Source organism: Eutrigla gurnardus, assembly GCF_963514095.1.
Source record: "Eutrigla gurnardus genome assembly, chromosome: 10".
Lineage (NCBI taxonomy): Eukaryota > Metazoa > Chordata > Actinopteri > Perciformes > Triglidae > Eutrigla > Eutrigla gurnardus.
In genome coordinates this window covers 4,500,589-4,514,582 of record NC_139924.1, presented here as the reverse complement: position 1 = coordinate 4,514,582, position 13,994 = coordinate 4,500,589, and the positions used below count along the sequence as shown (strand labels likewise).

The 13,994-nt window shown below is 37.9% G+C and overlaps 2 protein-coding genes across 6 annotated transcripts in view; one reads left to right on the top strand and one right to left on the bottom strand.

Moving 5' to 3' along the window:
* The window catches only part of smc4 (structural maintenance of chromosomes 4), a 51,169-nt gene that overhangs the window by 10,402 nt on the left and 26,773 nt on the right, over positions 1–13,994 (bottom strand). The window contains exons 1-9 of one of the 3 annotated variants that reach the window (XM_084020053.1): positions 9,039–9,200; positions 7,329–7,480; positions 6,145–6,335; positions 5,377–5,568; positions 4,187–4,363; positions 2,029–2,193; positions 1,413–1,540; positions 1,008–1,148; positions 343–493 (exon numbers count right to left, since the gene is read on the bottom strand). In XM_084020053.1, coding sequence (XP_083876179.1) covers positions 343–493; positions 1,008–1,148; positions 1,413–1,540; positions 2,029–2,193; positions 4,187–4,363; positions 5,377–5,568; positions 6,145–6,335; positions 7,329–7,470 — 1,287 coding nt within the window. In that variant the 5' untranslated portion in view covers positions 7,471–7,480; positions 9,039–9,200. Of the gene's footprint in view, positions 1–342; positions 494–1,007; positions 1,149–1,412; positions 1,541–2,028; positions 2,194–4,186; positions 4,364–5,376; positions 5,569–6,144; positions 6,336–7,073; positions 7,218–7,328; positions 7,481–9,038; positions 9,201–13,994 lie in introns of those variants that run through there. The other 2 variants (XM_084020052.1, XM_084020054.1) reach the window with 2 other exon arrangements.
* The window catches only part of ift80 (intraflagellar transport 80 homolog (Chlamydomonas)), a 37,220-nt gene continuing 32,935 nt past the window's right edge, over positions 9,710–13,994 (top strand). The window contains exons 1-5 of one of the 3 annotated variants that reach the window (XM_084020055.1): positions 9,710–9,969; positions 10,181–10,244; positions 10,511–10,729; positions 12,962–13,072; positions 13,219–13,287. In XM_084020055.1, the coding sequence (XP_083876181.1) occupies positions 10,205–10,244; positions 10,511–10,729; positions 12,962–13,072; positions 13,219–13,287 (439 nt within the window). In that variant the 5' untranslated portion in view covers positions 9,710–9,969; positions 10,181–10,204. Of the gene's footprint in view, positions 9,970–10,055; positions 10,072–10,180; positions 10,258–10,510; positions 10,730–12,961; positions 13,073–13,218; positions 13,288–13,994 lie in introns of those variants that run through there. The other 2 variants (XM_084020056.1, XM_084020057.1) reach the window with 2 other exon arrangements.

Below are 13,994 nucleotides of genomic sequence, written 5' to 3'. Positions count from 1 at the left end.
CTTGTGTTTTCTATAAGCCATGGAAATTGTATTTTTAGTGCCCATGTTTCTTTCTTGGCCCCGGGACAAAATACACTGGAGTGCCATACCACTGGTGCTAGCTTGTCTTGACTTAGTGCAACCCTGTTAATGGATATGCATTATAAATTATGGAAAATGGCTACAATTATTCTCTCCTGACAGATTATGTGACTTTATGCCTCTGACCACTGTGAGAATGCCTACTGTGATACTGTCAGAGTGAAATAATCACAACTTCTACAGTAGCAGACTGTGATACGGAATTAAAGGAAGTCATTGAACTCTGTGTAATAGTGGACCACAATTTAAAGGCCAACACACCTTTTCTTTGTCCTTTTCCAGCTGCTTCTGCAGTTTCTTGTTCTTGCTTTTGGAGTGTTTAATCTTCTCGCGCACTTCAACATCCTGCAGGTCCAGCTGGGTGAACTTCTCCTTTTGGGTCTCAATGTACTTGTTGATCTTATTTTGTTTCCTGGTGGAGGAACAGCATTTTTACTGACTCGAATCAATCACGGAAAAAGCATCTGAAATATGAAATACTGATAATAAATAAAAAAATATGCAAAACGTGTGTGTGTGTGTATATATATATATATATATATACACAGTACATAATAAATAAAACAGAATAATAGGCTCAATTTATATAATATAACAGCCATTTTCGTCAGTTTTAAAAATAATTTAGTCATCAAAGCTAAAAAAATAAAAAATAAATAAATCAAAGAAATTCTGAAAACTAGAACATCATCAAGTGTATACTTTGTTATTTTTGCAAGGGAGGATTGCTTCTCTGTACTTCTTATGAGTAACTATCACATTTAAGCACACATAAATTACAGTTACTAGGAATTTTGAAGAAAAATATTCAGGGCAAGAGAGGCACTGACGACTGCTAAAGTATTTAATAAGTAGAAAAGTTAGTAACCTTTTGAGCATGTTATATTGGTTAGTAGCGGGGAAGAAGAGGACAAAAATTGCCTTACTTCTCCACATTTTTGAGCTCTTGGTTCATTTTCTCTGTCTCCTTTGATAACGTGGCATTTTTCTCAGTGAGTTCCTTGGTGTCCTCCAAGATCTTCTCCTTCTCCTGCTCTTTATCTACCATGCGCTTCTGCAGATCATGACTAATGGCAAAGAGAAAAACCAGTGAGTGCTAAAATGTAATGGTTTACACATACACGACTATTTACACACAAAGAAATTGGCACCTGACACCAGAGAAGGGTCATGCTGCCCCTGTGAGGTTTAAAAATAGTATAACGTTGGCATTCATTCAGTGTTTTTTTTATTATTTGATTTTCCATGCTACTGTTGGATGAGGTTTGTATTGAAATGTAATGAGATTATATTGTCTTGTACAGAACTGAGGGTTGTGCTGCTGCACTCACACATAATATTGGCAGAGCTGACTCTTATGTTTGAAGATGTCATTCTCCAGGTTGAGGAACTCCACAGCCTTGTTCTTCTCTGCCTCCAAAGCATTCTTCTCCTTTTCCACAAGCTTCACTCGGTTTAGCTAGTACAGTGAACATTGCAGTACTTAATAACAGGTGGGAAACATTCATATAAATGCATATGCATTAGTGACATATAAACAATGTTTTACAGCATCTACATCATTCTAGTACCACATAAATATTATTTTTATAAAAACAACAAATAGCATTAATTTGCTATTGTATCTAATCACACCAGTGTTGTATTACATGATGTTAAATTAAATAAGAGGGAAATGTGTCTACTTACTAAGCTGGCACATTCCTCAGGTGTAAATAGTGAATACATTTAAAAATAAAAAACATGTCTGGGGCAGCTGGCCCAGCCAAGAACAAACTTATTATTATATATAAATGTATTGTTTATTTTAATCTCAGATATGTGCACACCAAAAAGGCCTCTTCAAACTCCAACCTCGGCCATATAAATGTCCAGCAAATGAAGTCAGGACACAGGAAGGGAAGTCGGTTAGCTTATGAGTGTGTGAGCAGATAGTGTGTATGTCACCTTCTCTCCCCTCTGCTCATTGAGTAGCTCAATGCGACGGGCCAGTGTTAGGATTGGCTCCTTGAGGCGGCAGGAACCAATAATGTCCTCCAGGTACTCTAGCATGCCCTCGTCATGCTCCGTCTGACCTTTAGGCTTCATCATGGCAATCTGCTCCACCTCACCCTAAGCACAGTCCAGAACAACACATGGACAAAAGACATGCAGGCAATCATTCACTGAAAACGTAGAGCTAAATGTTCTAATAAAGCCCTCTTCATTTAATTCAATTAATACAAACAAAAATGCCCTCAAAACTCAGATGTTGTCAATTGAATTCATAACTCTAAACCTAAAAATAATGCTTGTGTGCCCCACACACACACACACACTCACACACTCACACACAGTCTACAAAAAAATATTTCAAGAGGAGGGGGGGTCCCTTTGAGAACACGATGATTTTCCCTCTCAGAAAAAGTGGATAATAACCACCAGTATTACAGTGGGCTATACAAACAGTTAAATTAATTCTTAACAAAATGGAACATAAAAATGAAATAGTCTTCAAAAGAAAATGTAATCTGAAGAATTGGTAAATTGTTTTAACACACATGTTAAACATGCTTCAGAACAGAATCTGTCATCTGTAACAACACATCATCGCCTCACCACCCCAACTATGATCACCGTCACTGCCCATTACTACTTGTGTTAATAATTTAATTCTAATTACCAAATTTAACATGTTTTAAAAATGAATGCTTTTAATAGCATGCAAATGTTGATTTCTTGCAGCTACACCTTGGTTGAAATTCCAAATACTACTTGACCTGAAGATAGGGACAACTCCAATGTAATTTTATTTATCTGAACTTCGGTTTGTTGTTTGTTATTCTATTTTTGGAGGTAGGCTGGCTTAGAAAAACAATATTTCTAGACAATAAATATCATGTTAAACACAAATTAACTGCAGATATAGAAAAATCGAAGTCCTTAATTATGTTTAATTTACATGTAGCAATAAAGGACAGCTCACATATTACTGTTGTATGAAAGAAAAGAGAAGCCAGTATTGGAGGGGAAATCACACGTCACCCACTGTTCTGACCAGTGCACAAAATAGCCAGCTTCCCCTTAGCCAGAGGCCTGGAAAAGTGACCTTGGAGAAAAGCTACAGCCTCTTCCCATACTCATGCAGCCATGTCATAGACAGAACTAACATCGAAGAGACTGAGAATGGACACACACACACTCACACACACAGACACACACACTCACACACACACACTCACATAGTCAAGCAGGACACATTCAATCAACCAACTAACCACAAAACCACAGTGGAGGGAAGAAAGAGAAAAAGAAAAGTGTTAACCTGAGACTACCACAATACTGTAAAAATAATTAAATTACCAAAATCAGCCATTTTGTTCTGGTCCGACCTGTGTCATCACCCCATAATCCTTGGGTTAATCAGTAATAATGGGCAGGTTATAGATGTAATACAATCAGAGGGGATAGGAGTGTAACTAGTGAACTGATTCAAACTCAGTGTGACACAATGTTAAATCTAAAATAAAATAAAAAAATCTAAAAAGGAAAATTATTTAAATATATATGCATTTGATTCACATTCAAGGCAAAAACAATCAAACAAAAAAGCTAAAGAAATATTAAAGCCATGGTAATGGAGTGTTTGATCCCACCACACTGAAGCAGCACTGCTAATATTGGGGTTGGGGTCTATTCTCACACGCCAATATTTACGTGCTGCTAAAGCGTGGCAGGTACATGGGAAAGGGAAATCCAACCTGTCCCCACTGGAGGGTCAACCCCATAAACCATAAAAGCGTCTTTCAACTACAGCCACTCGCATCCAGGTCCACGTATTGGAGAGAATTGTATTTTTTCCTTAAAATTCTAAAGCAGCAAATAATGGTTCGCACCTTTCCACATTGTTTCAAACCATGATGCGCTGCTATAGCAGTCTAAGGGCTGGCAGAGGACACATCCTCTCCTTTCCTATTCCATTACAACAGGTTTCTCCCACAGACAGGCATGGCTTTAGGGTAGCCATGAAACATTTGACTCAAAGTACAAACGGACAGGGAATCTGACAGAATGTGATGGTCACAGCAAGGGTAAAAGGAAATTCTATTAAAAACATTACAATTACCTGTAAGATCAGAAATCTGTTGTGGTCTAGGTCAATGCCATGGCTTCGCAGTAAAGTCCCCACTTCTTTGAATGTGACTTTCTTGCCATTGACATGGTAGGCTGAGGAATTGTCTTTGTTGGCAGTCCTGGAAACATAGAACTTGCTGTTGGGGATGACTTCGTAGTCATCTCCTTCCTGGCTCAGAGGGGGGAGGGGCAGAAGACAGAGCAGCTTAGTGCAGAACAGTTCAGGAGAAACTAACAGCTCTACACATCAAATGAGAATACTGACAAATCCACAAAGTGGTTCGAGAAAAACACTGCACATTAACAACAGTTAAGAAAAAGGCTTGTTTAAAAAGCACACAACAGATCTAAGCCAGCTACACTAACATGTACATATACCATATCAATATTAGAGTGTAATCTATCATGTTCCATTTACAAAAGTTTAACAACATGTAAGATACGATGGTGATATTATAAATGCATTGCAAAAGTGTAGGGAATTTGCCTAATAATCTAAGAATTTTAAAACAAAGTTTAATAATCAAAGTTGTGTACACCACTTCTTAAAATATATTTTCTATTTCCGAAACTGCAGATATTAAAGCTGGCAGCATTCATAGAATTATGCCTTTAGTTTAACAACTTGATTTTAATTAACTGTTACCAACTGGACCGAACAGAAAGACTTAGAAATATTTAACAGTGGTCGAGTCCAAACTTACACCCCCTGTGGCAGATCAAACATAGAAACGGATTTAAACTGATTCTCTCCACTACAGTGTAAAATGTTATTTGTGATCAAATGCAGAAGAATACATTTGTCTCTTAATACAAAAACCCCATTTAGTTGACTTTTCACATTACAATGAATTAAGTAGAGCCCAGTCACTAAATGGCACACTTAAAAAATGGTTCAAAATAGGGGAATCAATTCTAGCACATTATGAATTGACTATGGCATGTGTAGGTGTTTGTTGTAACTTTCATGACTGCTTTGAGTCTGTGTTTAGTCACTGTTGTGATTCTATGTGGCAATATTGTCTATTGGGGGAAAACAATATTTAAAATAAAAAAAAAATTCTATCCACTACAAAATATTTCTAATCACTCCTTTCAATTTGGACTGTGTATTTATTAATTTAGGAAAGGCCAGAGTGAGTGTGGTCTGTTTGTGTGAGATAGAGATATACATATATTTACCTTATCAATAATCTTTTGAAAATGCACCTCCACAGTACAGCTTTGAACATCCTTATGTTTATCAGAACTGTGAATCAGCACTGATAGCTTTTTGGATCTGATCTTTTGTGCTCTGTATCCGAACACAAAGAGCATTGAATCTATCACATTAGACTTCCCACTCCCATTCGGACCTATGATGCACGAAAAGCGCTGAAAGAAAGGTGAGAGAGAAGATGGAATCAAATAATAATAATAAAAAAACACTAAATCAATTTTATACAAATATATTGCATCCACAAACAAATTTTGTAAATGCCATAATATTACATGCTATATATTAACATTTAAGCATAATAAGATTGTGATTATGAATATATTCCCAGTAGGTGTAGTTAAGATTTCCTTTAATATAGTAATACTTGCAGAGAAATCAGGATATCAGAAAAAGATGAAAGGACTAAATTTAAAGAAAGTCCTAATTACTGGTAAATGTCACCACATCACTAGATCACTCTCCCTTTACAGGAAACACTCACTAAATCAAAATGGAGTTGTGACTTTTCCCACTTTTAATATATTGTTAACTCAATACATGTTATAATGTAGAATCGTGAATAGTGTTGTCCATGTTGTCCACCACAACACAATGCAGCATGTATAGCTGTATAACGACATTAAAAACTAATTTAATTACATTTTCGAAAGTATGGCAAATCTGTGCTCTTAACAAGTTAACAAAGTAGTTTCCCACGCAGGGCTGACATGTGTCACCATGTTTGGTCGTACCTTGTGAAAAGGCCCCAGAATCTGCTCGCCTGCATACGATTTAAAATTGCGATTAACTAAATGTGTTATCATGAGGCGAGGAGCGCCCGGTTCATTGGTCATTGCTGGGGGCGGGGGTGGAGGGATGCTGCCGAGAATCTCCTCCAAACTTCGACTATCAACCGCCCCGGCAGCCTCCCCGAGAGACGGATCTGTGGCACAGAAAGAAAAAAAGTACAACTTTTATTCCTCTGTGCGAGGCGTTTCAGGTGGGGGTCAGCGGTGCGTGGGGGAGGGGTGGAGGAGCGACACAAAACACACACAAACAAACACAACACAGGCAGCAAGTTACAAACAGCAGTCAAACAACGACTCCCGAGAAAGTTGACAGGCGTTATTTTTCTTTGTTCTGAAAACAAGAGCCAGCCCAAGAAAGAGAGAGAGAGAAAGAGACCATGGTCGCTTATGAACAAACATTATTATACAAACGCACTCCGCGACAAGCGTCGAGACGCGAGAGCAGATGCGCCACATTCATTTCGTCGAGAATAAATAAGCGAAGTGCAAATTTCGATCATCAACGTCACGTTTTCAGTCGTGCTGAACTGCACTCACGACGCAGACAGACAAGGTCGTGTTTTTGATTGTAACGTATAACGTTAAACCGATCATGTTGCCATCACACTGAGTCACAACGACCTGTCCCAAATCTATTGTGCTCACATAAGCATAAACAAGCCAAGGGGTCGAGGTTTGGAAATGTAATTATTGCAGCCAGACACCCAGTGAAGCACTTCAACAGATTCTAAAGAATACAAACTCAATACCAACGTGCATCTTAAACTCCGCATACAATTTATTATGCCATTTACAATTTATTAAGTTACAAGAATAACGTCAAACACCCGTTTGATCTACTCCATAAAACACTTCATTATCGAAATAAATACCTCGCTTGCTGAGAAGATCCGTGGAAGAAGTACACTCGACGATATCAAAATCATCTCAAAAATCATCAGACATTTATTGATGACTGACATTTTAGAAAAAAATGTGCCAGCCATTATAACTGCGTGTTTTAGGTAAGAAAAAAGGCTTCAGAAGTGTGGCAACTGGCCACGAGCAGTACGGCAATACACGCAACGCCATTGAGTGAACACAACTTATTTAGATTCACAGACACCAAAACAGCCTTTGTTACTTGCCAGTTGTCGGCGGTGCCTCCTCTTGGCCATTGGAGTTGGTTTCTTGAGGGGGCACATCCCGCTCGTCCTCGGAGTCATCCCGAGGCTGCGACCCTTTCCCTCTAGGCTTGGCAGATGAGCTCTTTGCAGTTTTAGATGGCATGATTTGAAATCTGAAGGGGTCATTGGTGAAAAGAGAAAAAAGAAAAAAGAAAAAAAAGGAATATCCATGAGTGTTTTTTGTGCCTGTCAATCTCCCAACTCCACTTTTAGTCGGTCACACGCAGCTACTGTTGTCAGGCTTTAATCATTATCCCACACTGCCGCCCATCTAACTGTTACTCACTAGAATCTTCACATGGGAACTTATTTTTTGCTTTATGATTTTTTTTTACAACAAAAGATAACGTAACAACATGAATGGCAATGTCTGAGAGTGTAATCTGAGCAAAGTGAGTTATTAAAAAAAGGCTCTCGTCTAATAACATTAGAATAATTGGCAGCAGGCAGCTAATCTGCGTGCTGATTGTAGCAAAGTGTGATATTCTACCATCAAACAGTAAAAAAAAAAAAAAAAAAAAAAAAAGTAAAGAAAAGAAAAGAAAAAGGAATGGCCTCCTCCTGTGACAGAATGGTTTTAGTACCAATTTGCATCTAAGGTAGGCGTTTGATTTGCGCGTCACTAAGTCGGACGGTTAATGACCCTTGCAATGTTGAAAAAAAAACCACTCCAGAAAATAAGGTTCAAGTAACGATAATGGAAAACAAATTCAGATAATATGCAAATAGCTCAATTCTCTTCCGACATCCCTCAGCCCGACGTATGTTACGCGTATTGCTGAGCAAACGCAGCTAAACAGGCTCTCTGCACGGTGGGAAAGACAGAAAGTCCTAAATTGATCGATGGCTCAAACCTAACGCTGTTATTAACTTCAGTCCACTCGACTTTTATGTTTGGGGGCGGCGGTGTAAATCAGCCTAACTCGCTAGCTAATGGAAAGCGCATTCTTATAACTATAGCTAACTTTGCGGTAACGTTGGACGTTAGAACTACGCGTACGTCTACCACATGTCCCATAGGTAAAGCCAGCTTGGCCACTGGATAAAAAAACACGTTAAGTTGGCGGAACTTTGCCACGTTACTGCACTATTTTCAGTTTGCTAATGTTAACGTTATGTTAGCAGCTGTGGCTAACTGTGGTGGGAAATACAACAGCAAAGCTAACGTGACGGCTAACTTTGACTAAGAAACGCATCGTTGCGTTGTGAATCTGTAACGTCAATGCAACACTGTAACGTTAACTGTACTCGAAGCTAGCATTATCGAAATTGAAATGGACGCTCGGGACTATTTGCCCAACTAACGTTGACTAACGCTAAAGCTAAAGCAACGGTAGAAGACGCTAACCAGATAAAGGGTATTGCACCGCAAAGGTTTGGAAACCATCTACAACATTAACATTAGCTCAGACAATCGGGAAAGTTACAGATTACTGTTAGGGGTGTGTGCGTCTACGGAAATTCAAATACTGCAATATAAGTTTAAAAAAGTAACCATCGCTTACGTCCCAGAGCATTTTTAACGCTGATCAGTACGTTTTCACCGTATCTAATGTTAAAACTCAAGTTAACGTGTTAATGTTGTCGGGTTTGGAAACTAATGTTATGCATTTCAGCAAATAGACGGAACCCAATCATTATCTTAGTCTCAGCTAGGATGTTTCAATATACCTTCCAAAATATCGGCACGATCTTTCAATGTTCGTTCTTTCTGAACCAAATCACGATTTCGAGAAAAAAAAGTATTCGTTAATCCAACATTTGGCAAATATAATCCAGAAAATTCAGTCCCGTGTCATTCCGAGTCGCTCTCCTACTTGAAAACTCTAACTTGTAAATGGCGCCTAAACTGTGCTGTCGAACCAAATTCGTTACAAACTGACGCAAGGCACCATGGAACGTTCAAAGGGCAAGGGAAAAAAACACGAAATTCAAAAAAGGGGACGAAGCCAACTCCGCCTCGCTCCAAACAAACAATAACCATATCACACAAACACTCAGGCGAAAAAGACACACCGAAAGAAACAATACTGCTTCTTTGCAATGTTATATGGTTTAAGATTATTGTCAGATTCAAAGCTTAATGTTTCTACGTGTTCAACGGTTACAGTAGAAGGAAGTGCCGTCGGGAGGGATAGTTTATATTTTAGGTTGTAAAATATAAAGTTGTCCGATGGATCAAATGATTAATGTTAGTTTGTTCGATTTTAACGTGTCCCGTTAAATGCATTTATTTACCAGATGCATTTTTTTTTAATGATCATTCGAAAGATCCCTTGTCGAGGAAGTGACTTACAACTCTCGCGAGAACTTACGTCCCGAGCTTCTTATGACCCAGATAATATGGCTACCAGAAGTTCGCCTTGATGATGTTAGCGAGAAACTGTTGATTAGTGATGGATAGGCATGCAGTGTACAACATTGACTATTCATGCATCTTTTGCTGGAGTAAATGACACGCATATGTTGCTGGTTGTTCCACAATATAGTCGGTAACGACAAAGGGATGTCTGTTCTGACCAGAAAACCAAGTTAACGTTAGCATTCACGTCGCAGCCACGGCTCGGGGACATCTCAGGATTCACGTTAGCAACGGTGGCAGGTACCGTAGCAACTGCAGACGCTTGTTTAATTTACCGTTACAACTACCAGAGCATGCCAACAGCTCAGCTGCCTAATCTACAGGGCACGGTTCATCGTTCGGGTTTGGTCTTTTATAGTCTTTCTTTGTGTGTGTTGGTTCGGCATTGATGTAATACAATAAGCCTTAAAATGAGTAACAGTCACTAACGGAAAATGTCTTGTTCGTTTAGGGATCAACGGAGCAGACATACACCATGAGATTGAAAACATCGCTGCTACAAGAACCCAAACATATCCTCTTTATGATGTGGTTATACGTATGTTTGTGTACAGAGGAAATATATGTTATATAACGAAGTCAAAACGTGTCTCTTGTTTTCTAAGCATCAAAAGAACTACCTTTGTATTATACGCTAACGTTAATTGTTGTAATTGTTACTTCCTATTGCTTCTCTTAACATAGCATCTAACCTGTACCAAATCTAGAAACTATTTAATCAATTACAACACATACACAAAATAAGTTACCTAGATCACTTTCCTTAACAACAGATCACATAAGGAACTTGTGAGTTGTGTCGGCTGGACCACAGCAGATGAGCTGTACTCATGCAGCGAGGACCACCAGATCCTCAAGTGGAACCTGCTGACCAGTGAGACCAGTCTGGTTGTCAAATTGCCAGAGGACATTTACCCCATTGACCTACACTGGTTTCCCAAGACTGTCGGTGGCAAGAAACAGAGCCAGACTGAGATCTTCGTCCTTACCAGCACTGATGGCAAGTCTCTTTATTCTCTAAAACCTGTGCTTTGTTTCAGAGTTTAATCATCAATAAAACATTTTTGTTTCACAAGTTCATTTAGTGAACAGCCACATGACAATGATCTGGGATTGTTTTCAGCCGTACATATTCAGGGAAATATAATAGAATATCAAATGGCAAATGTTTACTGAACTAACTATACAACATAAATGATAGCAGAGTTTTCAGTAACCTCAGGTCTTTTTTCCTCAGCCTGGTTTTTATACTGAGTCGGGTGACAGTGTCTTGCTTGGTCATTAGAAGAATTAGGCACATTTCATTGTAATTCAAAAAATCATCTTTGCCAGTTTGATACTTGAGATTTGCATATTCATTTTCACTTCAGGAAGAGGATTGTAGATTTGCAGTGTGAAATCGGCTCGAGTCTGTCTCTAGTTTTTAATTCGGCCTTCAATGTCAAATAATCAAAGGTGGATTTTTGTTTTCTATCTGTATATTTGTAAGACAAACTTGGCAACGGAGTCTGTCGGAGCCTTGACCTGCAACCACATGGTCTCTTATGTCTCTTCAGCCTATATTAGATATAAACACACATAATATGGATAGACTGTTATGGCAGGCAATGTGTGGTCACAACACTAATGGCAGTGTAGGGTTGCATAAACACACCCACAAACTGAAGCAGCAATTTTCTTTGGCAGACTTGAGAGTGAAAACTCTGTTATGATTCACTTTTGCAACTTTCATCTGCTCCTTGCTTTGTTAAATATCAGCATTTTTTTTTTTTATTATTGCTTGAAAGAAGTTTTTTTTTGCATTTAAAACTTAAACATGGTGAATTTTGTCCTTTGTGGCTTTGGTGTGCGCTGAAGAATTTTGTCACACATTTTAAAACCTGGATTTTGTACAGGGTATATATATATATATATATATATATATATATATATAATTTTATTTAAAGATAGCTTTATCATATAGTTGAAAGGAGCCACGCTTTTACTGGGTGGGAGGACTTTATTTACATTGTGGGTTTTCTCAACCATATTTGATTTGTCAGTATCCCTTTCCCTTGCCAGCATATTAAATGTGTTTTTTTGTGTGTGTAGTGCATAGAGTTTGACCTTTTTCTTGAGTGAAAAGTAGAATTGAGTATGTTATTTTCTGTCCCTGAGTTCACAACCCAATCTAATGTTTTAAGATCAAATGAATAACTATACATAATTATTTTGGTATGCCTAATATTTCTCCATGGCTAAGAAGCATTATTCCTAGATGCATCCTTTACCATTCTTCCAGAAAGTATATTGTGTGGAGTGGAAGCAGACTTGTCCCAGACTGGACCAAATTAAGCATGAAGGATATTGCTGGGCCTTCTGTTTGGAACAACAGTGTGTCAGATGAATTCCCTCTTACCCCTTGGAACTACAATGTGGTGTCGCAATAGATTTCATACCGATGTATCATCAGGAATTCCTCAACAAACCATATAGGCTCTAAATAACCGCAAAATAGCAATTGGTTGATATGTTGTCAGTATAAGTTATCATAAAAGTCTACCGGATAACAAGTAAACAAACAAACAAATCGGCACACAGAAGCATTGCACACATGTTTGTCTACATGAATACGTATGTAGAAATGATGCAATGTTAAATTATATATTAAAAGTTTGATTTTTTTTTACCTTCAGTACAGTTGTACATGCCTTTTAAAGTCAGTACCTGCTGGACCAGTAACATCCACGTTTGTTGGGATGTCCGAATTTAGAAATGGGAGAGAGCAGCAGCATGCTGATTTGCACTTTTATGCACCAGAAATTACATAGAACATCCAGAATGTTTTAATACACGCTGCCACAAAGTATATGTTAGACTTGCATCTTCAATAACTGTCCCCATGTCTGATCAACCTTCGTGTCTAGCAAAATACAAAATTACCCTAATTCAACCAACAGAAACCCTTTAGTTTGAATCATCCACTTTATGTCATAAGTTGTTTATTTTTCAGCTTCAAATTACATGTTGTGATTCATTGTATTTTAATTCTTAGCTTAGTAAATAAATAATACATTTTGTCCTCATCAGTGCGGTTCATTGGACATAAGAAAATGTTCGACATGAATCAGTCAGATTTATGACCAGATGATTACAGCAGGCAGGAGTCTTCCTGAATTATAGACTCTGAACACCCAGATCAGTTCTTGTGTGGGTATTGCCATACAATAAGCCTCCTTCTGTCTCTTTACAGGGAAGTTCCATCTGATCTCCAAGATCGGGCGCGTTGAGAAGAGCGTTGAAGCACACAAGGGAGCTGTTTTGGCTGGAAGATGGAACTATGATGGGACTGCTCTGATTACAGGTAAAGATGACAGCGTCATACACATTTTCATTGCCAGTTATCAAATACTTGTTTAGTCAACCTGCTAAATTAAATTCAAATCAATTTTGTGAATTCATAAAAAATTAAAATGTATATCCATTTCAAATGTTTATCTAATTCCTTAGCTGGAGAGGATGGACAGATCAAGATCTGGTCAAAGAGTGGGATGCTACGCTCAACACTAGCCAGCCAAGGTAAGGCTGAAGACCTTTGCTTTACTTCACTGACTTTAAGCCTCATATGTATCTAGTGATTGTGGCAAACTGCTATCCATAATTATATATGCTCACTCAACCATTCTTTTTTTTTTCATCCAAAATGAATCAACAAAGCCGAGCACATGAGTTTGTTATGAATGCAGCCTTTGCACTCTTTTCACAATAGTGGCTGCTGATGCCTGTTTGTTTGCAATACTTGAAAGAATAACTAGTCAAAGAAAGGAAGTAAATATGAGATATAAATAATAATAATAATATATAAATCTTAGAGGTGTAACGATTCATTCAATGAATGGATTGTCAGTCCTACCAATTCAACTTAATCGATCTGCTAAAATAAATAAATAGAATGAATCGTTTTGGCTTCACCAATAATCGATATGAAGTTGTTTAATCAGATGAATCGTTATTCTTAATTATGATTAATGTTTAAGACACTCTCTCCCCTGCCAGCATGTAGTCTATTGAAACATGTTAAAAATATCTGAGCATTACATTTTTGTATTCAGCATAAAATATGATGCAGGACTACTGTTTTATAGAATAAATATGTTTAATAAGTAATTCTGTGGTCTGTTTATTTTTTCACCATTCAGAAGAATACCGATAGTCTCACTCACATTATTGCATGTTTATTTCATGGATATAGACATCTTTTGGTTACAAGTTACTGAATTGAATTG